Raw genomic sequence first — 16,965 nt, 5'->3', positions numbered from 1 at the left:
GACGCGAACGGAGGCGCAATTGCCTTCGTGGACGACTACACTGCCTGGGTAACGGGCCCGTCAGCGGAGTCGAACCGCACTGGAATCCAAGCTATCATCGACAAAGCCCTTGACTGGGAGAAACGGAGCGGTGCGCAGTTTGAAGGCGAAAAGACAGCCATCATACACTTCACGAGGAACATGGAGCGATTTTCAGAACAAACGTTCTCGGTCAAAGGCGAAGTGGTCAAACCGAAGGAAAGTGCGAAAATCCTAGGTGTCGTGATGGATCGCGAACTCCGCTACAAGCAGCACATTGCTAGGACCGGCAGGCTAAGGGCCTCGCAGCCGCTCTGGCCCTGAAGAAGCAATGAAGATGCTTTCCCCGCGGACAGCGAGACAGCTATTTGTTGCGACAGTAGCCCCGGTCATGGACTACGCTTGCCAATGTCTGGATGCATGCGTGCGGGGAAAAGGCACTGAGCTGGCTGAACAGGGCGCAGAAAATCGGGGCCCTGGCCATCACGGGAGCCTTTCGAACCGCGGCAACAGCCGTGGTGGAAAGCTGAAGCGAGCATCTACCCCGTACGAGAACGACACGCCCAGGCGGGCAGCCAGTCTGTGGATCAACATCCACACGCTGCCCGGAAACGCATCCCCTTGCCATGAAGAAAGTCCGGAACACCGTACGATTCGTATCTCCGCTGCAGAAAATTGCCCGTGTGGCCGAAGGAGTACGAGTTGACCGGATGGAGACAATCCAGGAATACGCCGTCCCGCCCTGGGTACCTCGCCTACGACCGACGCTCGAAGCCGATCGAGGGAAGGCGGCCGAGATTGGTCAACAAAATTTCGGGAATCCGTGATCGCAACCAGCTCATCCGTAAAGAAGGGCATTGTTGGCATGGGCGGCCTTGCACGGGATACTCTCTTCAACAGAACTAGCGAGACTGTGACAAACTATGCTGTTGTTCTTGGGACAAGGGAAGAGCAGAACCCATATACAGCAGAGCTAGCAGCCATCGCAATGGCCCTGGAGAAGTTACCGGCTAGCATCTGCCACAGGCACATCACCGTGATCACTAGGAACCAGTCAGCGCTGGCAGCAGTTGGACAGCCGCGGCAGCAATCCGGCCAAAGCATCATACGGCAAATCTACGACTTGGCCAGGCTGCACCGACAAAGAGGGAACTCGGTCAACTTTCTGTGGATACCAGCGGAGATTGACTTCGCGCTGGGGTCAGATGCCAAGGCAGCAGCCCAGAGAGCGTCGAAGCAAGGACGCACACCCGACTCCCAAATACCCCAGGCCAAGTCTACCGCGATGAGGCTGGCAATGGAAAGACAACGAGCGACAAGAGTTCTACCTGTAAGCGTGAGCAAGTTCTCAAAGGCCATGGACGCAGCACTACCAGAGCAAGCACACGCGCCATCTCTATGACAAGCTGAAGCGAAGAGAGGCCTGCGTATTGGCGCAGCTCCGAACCGGAATGGCGAGACTGAACGGTTTTTTGAGCAGGATTGGGGCGGTCGAGTCAGACCTTTGTGCCTGTGGACAAGCGAGGGAATCAGTGGAACACTTTCTTTTCCGATGCGTGAGATGGACAGCTCTGAGGGAAGACATGCTGCAATGCACAGTGGCAAGACGAGGAAGCCTCTCGTTCTATCTGGTGAGGGAAAGCGCCATCAGATACAAGGCATTGGTCACCAGATATGAAGGCAGTCCGGGCGACGATCAAATACGCAATGGCAACAGGAAGGCTGGAGCTGAATGAGGAGGAGAGTCTAGACCAGTCACAGTAGAAGAAGCCGACACTCAACACCACGAGCCTCAACCACGAGCCTTAACCAGCAGGTCCCGCTTTAGCTGCTGAAGATAGGACGCTGAACACTTGGAGAAAGTAGCCTCCAAGTTGATCTGCTAACAACAACCAAGGCAAGAGGTAAATGGTGCAGCGAGAAAGAGGGAAGAAGTAGGGGGCTTGTACGAGTTAAAGGCAAACCGATTTGATCCGGATGTAGTTAGCGTGCTAAGGCCCTATAGGCCCAGTGCCTCCGGGCGAAATAAATTCCATCCATCCATCCAGCCCTTGGTAGCCGATTGTGTTGCATGGGAGGAAGGCTGCCGCTTGGCAGGCCCTGATCGTCACTCGAACCTCGGCGCTCTGGAGAACTTGGAACTACTACGAATACATGTAGGTACGTAGGTCGGTAGGGAGAAGCTCGCAAAACTCAATCACCAGCCCGTGAGCATGTTGGTTCTTGACGATGAAGAGTTGAGAGGGCTTGGGCTGCTTTTAAACAAAACCCCATTGTGAGGTTACTAGATCTAAATCAGGTTGAATTTGTGCCGACGGGCATAGGATGGTTGATCATCTACCGTATCTGTTGGCTTCTTGAAAAGAGGAGCTCCCTCATTATCTTACAACCACTCCACCGCAGCGTTGTCCGCCGTCGGTTTTCCCCAGTGGAGGCGAATCGATTCGACCATCAAACGCACGAAAAATCGGAAATCTACGAGAACCCTTAGGAGCGTCAGCCCTGGCGACTGAGTGACGAGTGAGAGATTCGGGGATGGAATCACTTCTAGAATTGCTATCTGGTTGCACTTTACAACACAATAGAAAGCTTATTCAATATATGAAGACTAGTGCTTTACTTGAAAAGCCAAAATCATCAAATCTCGCCGGGCATGAGGTCCCTACATGCTAGTAATGACCGTGAAGTACCTCCGTACCTTCAACGAGGACCCGGGACCCGAGCGATCCTGCTCGGCACACGGGTCCTTCGTTATTGATTCCACCCGGACCCAATCCCTTCTGGCTTCAATATGGACTCGGCTCCAGCGGTGGGGCTGACCCCTTCAGCCAACGATTGTCCCCGCACCAGGCTCTCTCCTGGTCGGGTTGTGACATCCGGCCCGCTTGGTCACCACTAGCAGATCAGCGCCGTATCGCCCGGCCGGCGGGCAGAGTTCGGGCCGGAATGGACCCAGTCCAAGTGCGGCTGGGTCCTGAGCGACGGGGTGACGGCGCGGTCATCGTCAGTGTCGGGCGGCTGCTGCTGGCTGCTCAGCCCCACCGTCTTGATTTCCAGTACGAAGGATTTGCCGGTCTCCAGTACATAGCGGACGGCATCGCCCACGGCCGGCTCGACCTCGTCCGGGTGCGCGATGTGTTTGCCCTCGATGCCGGCCATGGCCTTGGCGATTCCGACGAAGTCGGGCTGAGGGCCACGGATGGTGAGATAGCCGGGGTCCATAGTGCGCGGCTTCCAGTCGTAGCCCAGCGCCTCACCATAGACCTGGACGATAGTACCGAGTCCCACCTGCAGGGTGTGATATTCGGAGTTGTTGGTAATGATATACAGGATACCCAGATTTCGGTGCGCCGCCGTCCACCAGGCCTGCGGATAGAACAGCGAGGAGCCGTCGCCGGTGACGGCCACCACCAGTTTGGTGCCGATTCCCTGCACCCCACGGTTTTCCTCCTTGATGCCGATGGTGGCGCCGAACGACCAGCCGAGCGAGCCGCCGCCGACGCAATAGTAGCTCGTCGGTTCGGCGTACGGCAGCAGATACTGGAAGGGAGAGGGATCAGAAATGGCCTCGTGGACATAAACGAAATCACGCTGAAGCTCATGTTGCTCGATCTGCCGGCGCAGTGCGTCGGCGATCACCACGGCCCACACATTGTCCTGAGTCATGGCCTGGGCCAGATACTGGTCCCACTGCGCCCTCCGTTCAACCGCCCGGCTGGCCAGTGTATCGTTGCGCTGTGTGACAAACGCCGGGGCGATCACCTCGTTCACCCGGGCGGTGATCTGCGGCAGGGCGACCTTGATGTCGGCAAATAGAGCGGCGTCACCGTAATAGTTCTTGCCGATGTCCCAGATGCAGTTGCTAAGATAGAGCTTGCTGACCGAGTCGGGGATCAGCGGGCCGTCGGACGGTGTGTAGATCAGCACCTGCGCCTGGTTGGAGAAGCCGCACAGAAAAGCGACATCGTGCCCTTCGAATGCCGACTGCATGCCGGCCTGATTGTTGGGCAGTTCGCCCTGCCAATGGCAATCGTCATTGGGATAATTGGCGACGGCGCTCAAGGTCTGCTGCAGGACCGGCGCGCCAGTGGCGTGAGCGAGATCGCGAAGTTCCGCCCAGGCACCGGCCAGTCCGACCGCGTCGCCGGCGACGATCAGGGGATTCTTCGCCGCCGCCAATCGGTCGGCGAGGTCGCGCACGCTTTCCGGATCGGGTCCGAAACGGGGCGAAATCCGGGTAATGCCCTGAAGGCGATCGCCTTCGGGAATTCGGCGCATGGTGAATTCCCACGGCACGGAGAGGAACACCGCACCGTTCGGCGGCGCCATCGCCTCCTTGAAGGCGCGCTGCAGCACCAGCTTCATATCGTCCTCGGACTTCATCTCATGCGCCCATTTGCAGTAGTTGCGGGCGAGAGGGACGGTGTCGGACGACAGCAAAGGCTCCTGCACCACCAGAGCGTTCTGCTGCTGCGCGCACAGGATGATCAGCGGAAACTGCGAGCGCGACGCGTTGTACAGGTTGGTGATGGCGTGGGCGATGCCAGGGGTGACGTGGACGATCAGGATGGCCGGCTTGCCTGTCATGCGGGCCGAGCCCATGGCGGCGCCCATGGCGATGTTCTCGTGAAGGCATTCGACATATTCGACGCCGTTCTCGGGATAAGAGGTGCCGTCGATCCAAGGGATTTCATTGACCCCGGGAACGCCGAAGATTCGCGTGATTCCCAATTCGCGGCAGACATCGAAAAGATAGTCGCGCGCCCAACGGTGAGGCGGAACGAGGGGCAGCGGGAATCTCTCCATCGCAAGGGACAATCTCACGCGATTAGGATCTCTTAACGAAAGGTAAATAGGTATGTACTCGTCAAAATTGTGTTTCCCGCTCCCTGGTAGCAAAGCTAGGTAATTTTACTAGGGAATACTTTACAAGAAGCACCGTTAATTGTACGAGTTTCTCCAGACACTTTAAGTAGACGTTTAAATTCTACATGTACAACCTCAGAACGGCCAACCTTTCTGGCTTTCCTGTTGCGTAAAATACTGCCTCACAGGTAACGCCACTACAGCCGATAAATATAGGTAGGTATCTCGGTACCGAGTAGGCCTCCCCCGCTCTTGACTTTCCTGCAGAACTGTCAACTGATGCATCATGTTCCATACCCATACTCTCCAACGGATTGCGGTACAACTAACCGCGTGTGGCATGGGATAAGGACAATTGGTTAAATCCTGCATCACGGAGCGTGATATCAAATAACATCAGGAAATGGAACGTTACATAGCAGTAAGGGTGGGAAGATTTAGGTAGGTAGGTACGCACTTGGTGTGCCAGCAACTCTTGAGCATGACATTTTTGATAGGCGAGGTGCTTGAAGTTCAGCTCTCTGCAGTCGTCATGCGAGTCACGTCGTACCGGGTCTAAGCTCAGGAACTTTCTGACATGGCTTTTAAGACTCGCGCGTCAAGCGCAAGTGAGGAGTCAACATCAGAAGACTAGCCACGGTTCAGGTAGAATCACAACTTTCACATCTCGACCGGTCTAGCCACCTTTACCAATGACATCTCTTCCCCGCCCCCCCCCCCCCCCCCGTCCCAATGAATAAAATAGCCCCAAGCATCTCACTGTACGTCGATTTGTCGACAGCAGTGCGGCATGGGAAATAGACCAATTAAGAGAGGAAAACCCTCTGCACGCGGTAAATGCGGAAGTGTACAACCCCCACTGACCCTTCGGCGAAAAGAAACTCCCTTAGGTTGTCTAGAACTGGGGCGGGGTTGATACCGCCTGGGCTTCCTGCGGCTACATCCTGCAAAGCGGGGTTCGTCTCTCGTTTGTCCTTCGAGGATTCATTCTGAGGACTGGAGGCAGTGGGGCCTAGAGCTGAGAAAGCCGGATATCTAGGTACAAAGTTGCCGGTCGACGACCCCAGAAAGACGCAGGGTCTCATCGATATCCAGCTCCTTACCCCCCAAAGTCTTCTACTCACACTACCACTCTTGGAGATTTCTACTGCATCCAGACAACACCACCTCTCATGTCGACTCAACTTCGCTGGGGTCATTCTCTGACCATCAGGCAGCAGTACGCGCTTGCCGCTGCCGAGCAAGAGATCGCGCGAGTTATTGACAACGAGAGACTTCCCCTCGACAATTTGCCCCCCGGGTTGGGTGGCGGGCTCCACGAATTGCCTGATATAGCCCCCTCCAACGACATTCAAGAGGCCCTAGAGAAGCTGAGTCTTGAACGCATCCAACTTCCATCTACTCCGCCGAAGGTGGCTATTGTCGGCGCCGGTGTCGCTGGGCTGTTCCTCGGCATGATGCTCGACTATCTGAACGACCACATCCCCGAGTTCAACATCGGCTACGAAATCTTCGAAGCCAACGACCCCTCTCGGGTGGGCGGACGGATGTTTACCTACAACTTCAAGCCAGATCCGCCCCAGAACCCGCAGGGCCCGCACGACTACTACGACGTGGGCGCCATGCGGTTCCCCCAGAATCCTGTCATGAAGCGCGTGTTTGAACTGTTTGATTGGCTGGAGATGCCCATGGGCCCACTAACGAGAGATACGAAGAATGGATCGCTTGTCCCGTACAGCATGACTAACCCTACGGGAGAGGATCAAAACGAGCCCTTCCGCTATAACGACCAAACAAAGTGGGGATCTTATGTCAATATCGCTGCTAGCGCCGTGGGCAATGATGCTTTTGGTTTCAATCAGGATCACAGAGACCCCCCGATCCCATCAGCGTACGTTCACCCTTCCCCTCTTGTACGTTTCGATATGTACATGTACGTACGCACCAGGAAAATCAAGGCTAATGCGCTAGGGTGTCCAGCGTCCTCGCCATGAGTCCCAGCAAGGTTGTTGACGATGCTATTGAAGACCTGCGCCAGGCTCTGAGGGAAGATGCGGAAAACGGGGGCCAGCGGGGTTGGGAACTGCTGATGAAGTTTGACCAATACACCACGCGTGCCTGGATGACTACGAACCAGCAGCAGCCACCGGACACCACGACACCCGACCCCACACGGCCACCCTTCAACACTAGCACCATCAACTTTCTCGAGACCATGAATGGGTAGGCATTCCATCGTCCCTAACCGTCCCCACTACAACCTTGACCCTTACCACTAGCTAGCAACCACCTCGCTAACAAAGATGCACAGCGGCACCGACTGGTACGACCAAGCGTTCAGTGAGACGGTGCTCGAGTCGCTCGACTTTGACTATGACAAGTCCACCAAGTGGTGGTGCATCATGGGCGGGGCACAGCAGCTCCCGATGCTGATGGAGAAGCGGCTCAAGACCAAACCCATCTACTCCTCGCCCGTCTCCGCCCTTCGCACTACCCTCATGTTGGAGCAGTCCAGCAAGCTCAAGTTTGCGATGGAAGTCTCGCTCCAGGGTGACCCGCCTTCCAAGCGCCGCGTCTACGACGGCGTCTTCAACACCACGACGCTCGGCTGCCTCCGGCGCATCGACACGACGCGATGCCTCGTGCCCAATAGCACCAAGATGGCCCTCCGCATGCTCGCTTACGGCGAGTCGTGCAAGGTGGGCATCAAGTTCTCGAGCGCCTGGTGGCGCCAGAGGATGCCCGGCGGCCAGCGGATCGAGAAGGGCGGGCTGGGCCACTCGGACCTGCACATCCGCACGCTCGTGTACCCCTCGTATAACGTGCTCGACGACCCCTCGGAGCCGTCCGTGCTGCTCGTCTCGTACACGTGGCAGCAGGACGCGGAGCGCATCGGCGCCCTGATCTCGCGGGCCTCACCCGCCGGCGAGGACGAGCTCAAGGCGCTGCTGCTGCGCGAGCTGGCGCGGCTGCACACGACGACGCGCGACGACGAGGCGCAGCTGTTCGCCACCATCTCGGCGTCCTACCTCGACCACTACGCCCACGACTGGTCAGACGACGCCACGACCGCCGGCGCCTTCGCCTTCTTCCGCGCCCAGCAGTTCAGCACGCTGTGGCCCAAGGTCGTGCAGCCAGCCGGCAACCTGGTGCTGATCGGCGAGGCGTCGAGCCCGCACCACGCGTGGGTCGTCGGCGCCATTGAGAGCGCCGTCGCCGGCCTGTACGCGTGGCTCTACAGCCGCATGGACATCCCCGGCGCCAGGGAGGCCGTCTGGCTAATCGACGGCACCACGCCCTGGCCAAGGGACGCCGGGCAAGGGCATAGGCATCCGCCCTTCCTGGGCCTGCCGAGCTATCTACCCAAGAAGCACGCGCGCTGGCTGGGATTGATTTCGGCCTTGAGAGCCGAGAAGGCGGCGCAGAGGGAGTAGGTAGGGAATCAACTCCATCGGGAGTCTTGGCAGGAGTTGGGGTTGAGGTCAGAAGAATGACAACTGCTGAACGTACTAAAGAAATCATTATTAGGTACTTGGGCTCCGAGGAAAGGGGTTAGTTATACGCTCTCATGTATTACCTTTCTCAATGAAAGTAGCGTGCCAGGGTCCGTAGTCAATCCAAACCAACGTAGTTTGTTCAAGCCATCCACACGCGATCAGCCTCTGATAACACTCTACCCAAGGAGTCAAAGACTGTAGGACTACTTCGTACTTGCATCGCTCACAAATTTGTATAAGTAGTCAGGGGGCCGGACCCCCCTTGAGTTAAGGAGGCAGATAATCTTTCCTTTTCTTTTCCACGGTTGCAGAAGTGACCCTTTTGACACGGTTCTCCGAACCGCGGCCCTGTGACCAGAGGGCCAAACGCATAGGCATTACGAGACCGCGATCGTAGGATTCGCGGCGGACATTTACTGTTTCTGGGCCATCTTCTTCCTCAAACGTTTCAACGAGCAAGGCTGTGTTGTTGTAGGTTGCACACGTTGAGCTTCGGTTTAACTGCCTTTATACTGGGCCTTAACCGACTCAAAACTGTATGGAATTGACCTGTGTGTCCTTCTTAGGATAGGTAATCATCGAAGTGGGTAAGAAAAGGGTATCTCTGGGTATCCACCAATGTAAAAGCAAACCGACAACGCCGTCCCTTTTCCAGCTTCTCTCAAAATGCCAGGATATGAACGAGCTCCCAAAAACAAAAGACCACCTGCTAGTTTGCACCTCCCATACCCTTCTCCTTACTATTCTCTAGCCCCTTCGCCAAGCCCTTTTCCTCCATATACTCTCTCGGCTTTGATCTGGACAGGTACCGCTTCCAATCCAAGCCACAGATGGCGATGGAGCCAATTGCCACTCCAATAAGCACCGATACGACGATCAGAACCACGAACATGGCTGTGAGGAATGTCTGGTTGGTTGCTACGCCAGACGCCCGCCGAAGAAGTTGCTGTGGAAGATCTCTAATAATTCGAAACGTGTCGTTTGGGACAACGAGGAGCGGTACCGTCGACGATGTGTTGTCCTCTTCGTGGTTACGGAGGAGATTTGTGGTCTGGGGTGATTGCCGCGCCCTTGTGGCCAGCCATGGCTTTGCATCGTGGTTTATTTGTGTTGTGGGTTTGATGGCGGCAGATGTCTGGAGAGGCAAGGCATGAACCAACTGGATTTGTAAAGCCAGTATCAAGCCAAGAGCGGCTAGAACCGTGGTTGTATAAGAAGCCTTGAGAAACATGATTTCCAATTTTGCTAAGGCCGGTGGTTGGGCTGGATGGGGTGTTTGACGGTGTGCCCAGACAATACCAGGCCGGTAACGATGTCGAATATGATGCTCATCAGACGAATGTTTATGTCTGCTTTCTATATCAAGAGGTTCAACGGCGTGGTTTCACTGCCTTGGCGCCCGATGAATCCTGTGGGATCGTGCCGCTGCGGTCAGCGCTGCGCCCCTTAGCCGCCCCATAAGTCCGACCATGTAAACAACTCTGGTTGGGCTTGCTGGACTTGGATCCATGATGCCATGCAACCCTGAATGGAACTGCACAGGTGCTCCAGCCTCAACTTAGGCAGTCGTGATGCATCACCAATGCGAGAACGGCAATTCATTTTTGGATCTGCACGAGCCCAACGGCCAACACTGCCAACAATTGCCATTACTTAACTTAGTGAATGGCTGTGCAGCACGAACTGCAACGCTCCATTGTTGCTGTGGCTGCATGTCAGCCTCTGCCCTTGGGGGCCAAAATCGTGGTGCGCAACCCCTCCCCCAGGCCCCTTACAAGGATGAGGTAGATGCATTTTCCGGTTGTATTTGCGGCAGTGTTATAGGGTACCTGTTATTATACTTTGACACCTTTTCGTTCATATTTCGGCCGTACTCAGTAGCCATGTTTTGTTCCAGCCTTGATAGAGAAAAATACCTAACTAATTCTTGGATACAACTTACCCCTTCTCACTGGAGTAAGGGGTACCCTTTCAGGCACAAAATAATTGGCCCTTCAATGAAACTCGTACGTTTTGATGTGATCACCGGTAGTCAGTGTTACGCATGATAGAAAAGGTTACTCCTCCTGCACTGATCGATCTACTGAATCAACTGCACGAAGACAACGGGGCCGACATCTGCGGAGCTCCCGACTTCGCCGTAACAACAGCCCCTCGTTTGGTTTAACACATAGATCCACGGCATTCACATTACCTACCTTACCGTTCCCAATGAAGGGGGTGTATGTTGAAGTCCTCTTCTGACCCTGACAACCAGTAATCAACAATCTCTTGAACACGCTGTGCTTCGTTCACATTTCCCTACCTTAGTATTTACATTTAAGGTACCTAGGTAGGTAGATACCTAATGGTAATGGTCTTGACTCGCATGACCTGACCGGTGTTGTATTCCTAGATGAAACCCTAAGACGGCACGACGGTCTCAGCAAGGCAAAGAGTTCTCTGCTGACCCAGATCCGAACGGGAGCAATAGGCCTACGGGACTATCTGTTTTTGCGAGGGGTCCCAGAGGTCCTAACGCCCGCCTGCGAGTGCGGGGAGGGACGGGAGACTGCCGAACACCTGGTAGTGTGGTGTTTGGCCCCCACCGTTGACTCGAAGATGGGAGAGAACTGGGATTCGGACACGACGGGACTTTTACTCTGTTCTACACGGCATCAATCCCACGACTGCACGGCTCGCGAGGAGGATCCTCGACTGGCTGATGGACTCGGGGAAGCTGCCGATGTACAGCTTAGCCAGGAGGCTCGAGCTGGAAGCGGCGGCCTGAAATGCCCCCGTCCGGAGGCCAGGAGGCCTCCTCTCTTTGTATACGCAGACTCACCAGAACGCATCGTTCCTTGATTGTTGGTATGGGTTTTTTCACCCGGCCCGGGAAGGCACGGTTTTCCTGTACACTAAATAGCAGAGGGTCCGGCACGCCCTAGGGCATAGCGGAGTATGAATAATAATATATCATAGAAGGGTATCCTCATAGATTCGTTATCATCGCATCGTAAGCTCCAGTCCCGTCCCTCTTGACCGTCTGGCGAACTCAATCAGTCATAATCATCCCCTGGGCAACAACACCAACAATCATCGGCACACTCAAAGCAAACGAAGCAGCAACATAGGCTACCGCAAAGCCAGGGCAAGAACCCCACAGGCTCTTCCCGTCTCCTTTTCTCGACTACCACGACACGTGTTGGTGACGGCGAAATGGGCCGTGGACCCTCAACCTGGTATATGACCCCATGGTCACTGGGCGAGGGAGGATAGTATGCCCTAGGAGGCGGTCGTGTACTGATTTCCCAATTCATGTTAGTATGCGTCCGCTAGAGTCGAGAATCAAGGAAACTTTAGCTCAGCGCACTTTGCTCGTTTCCCTCGCTGTGCAAATCATTGGGGACGGTAGATGGGGCCGAGAGGAAAGGGTGGTGAGTTGACAAACTAGACATACTAATATTGCGGCTGCGGTTCCGGCTCATAATAGTAACCCATTGCTTCTTCGGCGCAGGGGGACACGCCAAATGAAACCAATGAACCGGAAACAAGGTGTGGTTGGCGTTTGTCACCACCGCCAAAAGCACCACCCGCCGCCTGTTTCGTCAAGGTCCCAGCTTTGGAAGGTTGCAATCGACCAACGGGATTGGGTGCAGCGGCTCGCAACGAGGCCAATTGCACTCAGCAGGCCACAGCGCAATGCGAAGCAGTTGGCCGATTGAAAGGCCAGCCGCACGCAAGTGGACTGGGGGAGTCAAAGGACGGGGGCTGGCTGGCTGACGGTGGTCCGCAGTGTCCCTTCGTTGCTGGGAGCAGATCCACCTGGCGAGGAAGGTGAGTCCCGTGGAACACGTTTCGACCCAGAGGTCGAGAATCAGGACTGGCGCTCGTTTATCAATCGTTTCGTTTCAATTGAGGATCACAATGGGTCGAACTAGAGCAGGCCCGTTTTCGAATCTTTTTGTGCTCGAGACCAGACCGCTGTGGCGGGGGCGGCACAGCACCTCATCAGCCAGGTTCTGTTGGTGGAGGCTCAAGCGGGAGTTGTCCAACTGGAGCGCGGCTCCTGTCAGCACTTCAGATCCGCGCCGGTTTGCCCGCATACCATCGCCCTGGCACGGCAGTGCGTTTGACGTATTTCGGGGGCACAGGCGGGGGCCAAAACGAAAACTCTCAATTTTCCTGGCATGCGCCATGCCATGATGAAGAGAACATTCGTATTCTTGCAAGGGAAAACGATAGGGAGGGAGAAGACATCCGGATCAAGGACACCTCTGGGGCAAGCTGGGCGACTTTTGGCGCGGATTTTGCCAACGTTTGGAGAGGCGAGGACAGCGGTGGGCTCCATTGCTCGTTGAGACATCTGATGAGGTTATTCCGAAACAAGTCCTAGCAGTGATGGCTGTGGTGACGTCTTCATGATCCAGCCATAGCATGAATGCTCCGTAGGCCTTTGCCCTGTCAAGACGAGGGAGACGAGATGCATCTCGGGTTGCGGAACGCCAAGCCGGCTCCGGTCGTGGCTGGGTGGGCCCGGCCGGGGCGAGGCCGGGGCGGGGCCGCGTTTCAAGGCGTGAATGGAAACAGCAAACAGCTTGTAGAGGCCCGGGCGAACGGCCGGTCTGGCGGAGATTGGTCGCGCCGTCGGATTTCTTCATTAGTCAAAGATAGTGGTAGACACTGACGTTTCTGACCATGGGTCTCGACGCTGGTCGGCCCACGCCCATCAGTTGATCAGCCGACACGTCCTTTTCTACCGAATCTCCCACCCCGTTTTCCATTGCTCAGAGGATCATGATCCGTCGTGACAGATGCCAAACCTTTCCAACAAGCATACCGACACTCCCAAAACTTCTCAAGCCTAGGGGCGAACTATCCTCCAGCGATGGGTGTTCCCGTAGCTCTGGCGACGGTTGCTGCCTGTGGTAGCATCGTCACCTCTATCAAATCGAGCTGGGAGCTCCGCCGTATGGTGAAGCGGAAGCAAGAGGCAAAGGAATGCGAGGAAGAGGCGCCTTACATCTTCCGCAGGCTGCGCAGGGCCTACATCGAAGGCTTAATGAGCACCATCGAATATGAGCAGTGGTATGAGAAGTTCCTGGTGGCCAAGGTGGAGAAGGACCGTGAGTTACTCCTCAACGAGAAACCCTGTGGTGAACGGTGGCGCTAACAACTAATGATAGTGTCCGGCATGCGGAGAATTCGCGCGCACATGAGGATTCTCGAGAACGGGGCTCCTTTAACATCGTCCCACCGGTCAAGGGGTGTTGAGCCGCCCAGGCGGCGGCAATCGGTCACGTACGGGGCTCCTCAGCCGTACGTCGATCTCCCACCGAGTCGGGCGAGCCTCGACTACCGCCCAGATCGGTGGGCACATGTTGGCGCGCGGCCAGATCAATTCGTCCACATTGACCGACACGCCACATACAGCCGCGCCTCGTCGTCGGATGTGTCGTCTAAGGGACGGAGTCGGAGCACTTCTGGCCGGCATGAACCCAGAGGCCGAAGCGAGAAGAAGTACGACAGCTATGACAGCAGTGATAGCGGCGAGAACTACTCGGAGAAGAGACACTACCGTGGAAGAAGTACGCATCGATAGTCGGCCTCAGGAATAGATTGACGCCGCATATCGGTCGACGACAGGGTATTTTTGAGTTTTTGGTATTGGGTTGGATTCGGTGACCCTAGGAAAGGATTGGAGTTTTTGGATAGGCGCTATACGTAGCGCTTTTGTTTAGCGCGAAATAGATAAATTATTTGTTGCCATTGACCCGAACTGGTGTATGGTGTTTTGTTTGGGATGAGCTGCCCCCCCTGCCTTGGGAGAGAAGCCGAGCTGGGCCTTGGGGATTTGGGTGCAGCGAAGTGGGGGGTTCATTCTGCAGCAGCTCACCGCCAAAATTTTCCCGCTGTCCGGCTTCTTGCGACAGAAGACCCCCGGCCGCTGATGCCCCTCACAATCACAGAGAGACACGACAACAACCGCAAACATGGCTACAGTTGCACCACCACCATCAAAAAGGCAAAGGAGAGAGGAAATTGAACGCACAACAACACAACAAGATGTTGCGCCACTCCTTGCGACCGACCTTGGGTCGTTCAAGGCCAACTTCGTCGACAGCGACGGCAACCAGATGGCCGACGTGATCGAGATCAATTTTGGCGATGCTACCGAGAAGAATGTCTCGACGCTCTTGAACACATTGTTGGGGAGGGTGTGTGGCCCAGATTCTGTCGAATGTATCCATAAGTCATTCTGACAGAAAACATCCAGGACAGAGAAGACTTCACCCCCTATCGGTTCCGCATCCACATCCCAGGCAAAGACGTTATCATAGACCAATATCCCACCGATTTGCTCGGCCTACTTCAAAAACATGGAGTTACCAACCCCTTTGAGTATGTCTGGAGATGTTTTACAATACCGGTTCCGTGAGCTGACCCCATTTCTAGGACTACCATTACCCTCAGCGCCGAACCACAAGCCGTCTTCAAGGTCCACGCCGTCTCGCGTCTCGCGCATCGTATCCCCGGCCACGGCCAACCCATCCTTGCCTGCCAATTTTCCCCTATAAACTCCAGCCGTTTAGCCACCGGCAGCGGCGACAATACGGCCCGCATTTGGGACACGGATTCCGGCACACCGAAACACACCTTGAAAGGGCATACTGGCTGGGTTTTGGGAGTCAATTGGAGTCCTGATGGTAAACAATTGGCCACCTGCTCTATGGATAAGACAGTCCGGATATGGGACCCCGAAACGGGGAAGCCGGTCGGGCAGGATTTCAAGGGGCACGCTAAGTGGGTGCTGGGCGTGGCATGGGAGCCGTATCACCGTGAGTGTGTTGCCTCGGGCTTCGGTATTAATCTAGCTAACCTTAACTCCAGTATGGAGAGATGGAACCGCCCGCCTCGTGAGCGCAAGCAAGGATGGTACATGTAGGATATGGGTGGTGAACTCGGGTCGTACAGAGCACGTCCTGAGCGGCCACAAGGGGTCGGTGAGTTGTGTACGGTGGGGGGGCACTGGTATGATCTACACAGGATCCCACGATAAGGCTGTCCGAGTTTGGGATGCCGTGAAGGGCACATTGGTGCACAGTTTCACTGCCCACGGACACTGGGTTAACCATATTGCCTTGTCGAGCGACCACGCCCTACGGACTGCTTATTTCGACCATACTAAGGAGATCCCTGACACCGAAGAAGGCAAGCGGGCGAAGGCGAAGGAGAGGTTTGAGAAGGCGGCCAAAATCCAGGGCAAAGTTGCCGAGCGAATTGTGTCAGCCAGTATGTTTCCCTGCCCCCTTGCCACGAGAGCCGAGTGCTAACTCGAGGACTAGGCGATGATTTCACCATGTACTTGTGGGATCCGACCAACAACGGCAACAAGCCAGTTGCGAGGCTCCTGGGTCACCAAAATAAGGTGAACCAGGTACAGTTTTCCCCTGACGGGACGCTTATCGCCAGCGCGGGGTGGGACAACAGCACGGTCAGTCCTCTAGAACTTGCTGTTTCACCACCACTACAACCAAATGCTAACCTTCAACGCAGAAACTCTGGAATGCCAGGGATGGCAAGTTTCTCAAGAGCCTGAGGGGCCATGTCGCACCAGTAAGCTACGGTCCAACGGCTGAGGGACCCGCCCAGCCATTCATGCCATGCCCCCCATCAGAAGCCCACTAAGATAAACGCGCAGGTCTACCAGTGTGCCTGGTCCGCCGACAGCAGGCTCCTCGTCACAGGCAGCAAGGACTGCACGCTCAAGGTGTGGAATGCGCGCAACGGCAATCTCGCCATGGACCTACCGGGCCACGAAGACGAGGTAATGCAGGCTCCCATCATCTCCGGGATCACCCGGTTTGCCCCGTCCCGCGCCTTCCTTGTCCCCTTATCCCTCGTGTCTTGTGGTGGCTAACCTTGGAAACTCCTGACAGGTCTACGCCGTCGACTGGGCGGCCGACGGGAAGATGGTCGGCTCGGGCGGGAAAGACAAGGCCGTGAGGACGTGGAGGAACTGAGGCAGCCGGACGAGTCGAACGTCGAGGAGTCGAGGGGGTTGGTGGGTTTGTTGCCGAGGCGGGGGGGAGTGGAAGGGGGGAAGAAAATAGACGGGAGCCGATGATACCCTGCCATGCCATGCCATGCGGTGCAGTGCAGTATTTGCTTGCGTACATAACACCGTAAGAGACCCGATTCGAGCGAGGCGGTCGTCCCTCCCGGCCGGGAGTGACCCATGAGTTACTATCGTGAACTGACGGCCCATCACCCAACACGGCGGCCTGTGGAGAAAGCACGGATATGTACCTGGTACTGACTGTGCCATCAGCCAGCGGGCGATATCGCAGCGGTTCCTAACGTCCCATCAGGAAAGCCGGCGGGAGGCAGCCGCCGCCGGCCCCTTGCGGGGTTTGCTTTGCTTGTGGGACGTTAAATATTACATGTGTGGTGCGGGACTGGGCACAATCGCGAGAGGCCTGGCGATGGGGTTGGACGTGGCTGGATCCTCTCACCACGGCGGCCCCTATCCCCGAAGGGGAAACGCCGAGGATGGGCGCGCGCGCTACGACAAATTATATGCACATTCACTCATCCATCCGTC

General features: G+C 56.0%; 5 protein-coding genes across 5 annotated transcripts; 3 read left to right on the top strand and 2 right to left on the bottom strand.

Moving 5' to 3' along the window:
• Nucleotides 1–2,913: 2,913 nt before the first annotated feature.
• On the bottom strand, nt 2,914–5,372 carry CHGG_01234 (uncharacterized protein; the record flags this gene model as incomplete). Its single annotated transcript, XM_001220454.1, has 2 exons — nt 2,914–4,907; nt 5,342–5,372. The coding sequence occupies 2 exons, from the start codon at nt 5,370–5,372 to the stop codon at nt 2,914–2,916; spliced, it is 2,025 nt and encodes a 674-aa protein (XP_001220455.1).
• Nucleotides 5,373–6,056: 684 nt separating this feature from the next.
• CHGG_01233 (uncharacterized protein) lies at nt 6,057–8,318 on the top strand (the record flags this gene model as incomplete). Its single annotated transcript, XM_001220453.1, has 3 exons — nt 6,057–6,775; nt 6,865–7,107; nt 7,196–8,318. 3 exons carry the CDS (start codon nt 6,057–6,059, stop codon nt 8,316–8,318), a joined length of 2,085 nt encoding a protein of 694 aa, XP_001220454.1.
• Nucleotides 8,319–8,648: 330 nt separating this feature from the next.
• CHGG_01232 (uncharacterized protein) lies at nt 8,649–9,612 on the bottom strand (the record flags this gene model as incomplete). Its single annotated transcript, XM_001220452.1, has 2 exons — nt 8,649–8,842; nt 9,123–9,612. The coding sequence occupies 2 exons, from the start codon at nt 9,610–9,612 to the stop codon at nt 8,649–8,651; spliced, it is 684 nt and encodes a 227-aa protein (XP_001220453.1).
• A 3,636-nt stretch (nt 9,613–13,248) lies between these two features.
• Nucleotides 13,249–14,017, top strand: CHGG_01231 (uncharacterized protein; the record flags this gene model as incomplete). Its single annotated transcript, XM_001220451.1, has 4 exons — nt 13,249–13,486; nt 13,547–13,679; nt 13,794–13,948; nt 14,007–14,017. The coding sequence occupies 4 exons, from the start codon at nt 13,249–13,251 to the stop codon at nt 14,015–14,017; spliced, it is 537 nt and encodes a 178-aa protein (XP_001220452.1).
• A 336-nt stretch (nt 14,018–14,353) lies between these two features.
• CHGG_01230 (uncharacterized protein) lies at nt 14,354–16,384 on the top strand (the record flags this gene model as incomplete). The annotated part of the gene is made up of 8 exons (XM_001220450.1): nt 14,354–14,578; nt 14,638–14,762; nt 14,817–15,199; nt 15,252–15,653; nt 15,707–15,855; nt 15,918–15,977; nt 16,063–16,188; nt 16,301–16,384. 8 exons carry the CDS (start codon nt 14,354–14,356, stop codon nt 16,382–16,384), a joined length of 1,554 nt encoding a protein of 517 aa, XP_001220451.1.
• Between the last annotated feature and the right edge of the window lie 581 nt (nt 16,385–16,965).

The sequence above is a fragment of the Chaetomium globosum genome, genomic scaffold (assembly GCF_000143365.1).
Source record: "Chaetomium globosum CBS 148.51 scaffold_1 genomic scaffold, whole genome shotgun sequence".
Lineage (NCBI taxonomy): Eukaryota > Fungi > Ascomycota > Sordariomycetes > Sordariales > Chaetomiaceae > Chaetomium > Chaetomium globosum.
This window is presented reverse-complemented; position numbering and strand designations above follow the sequence as displayed.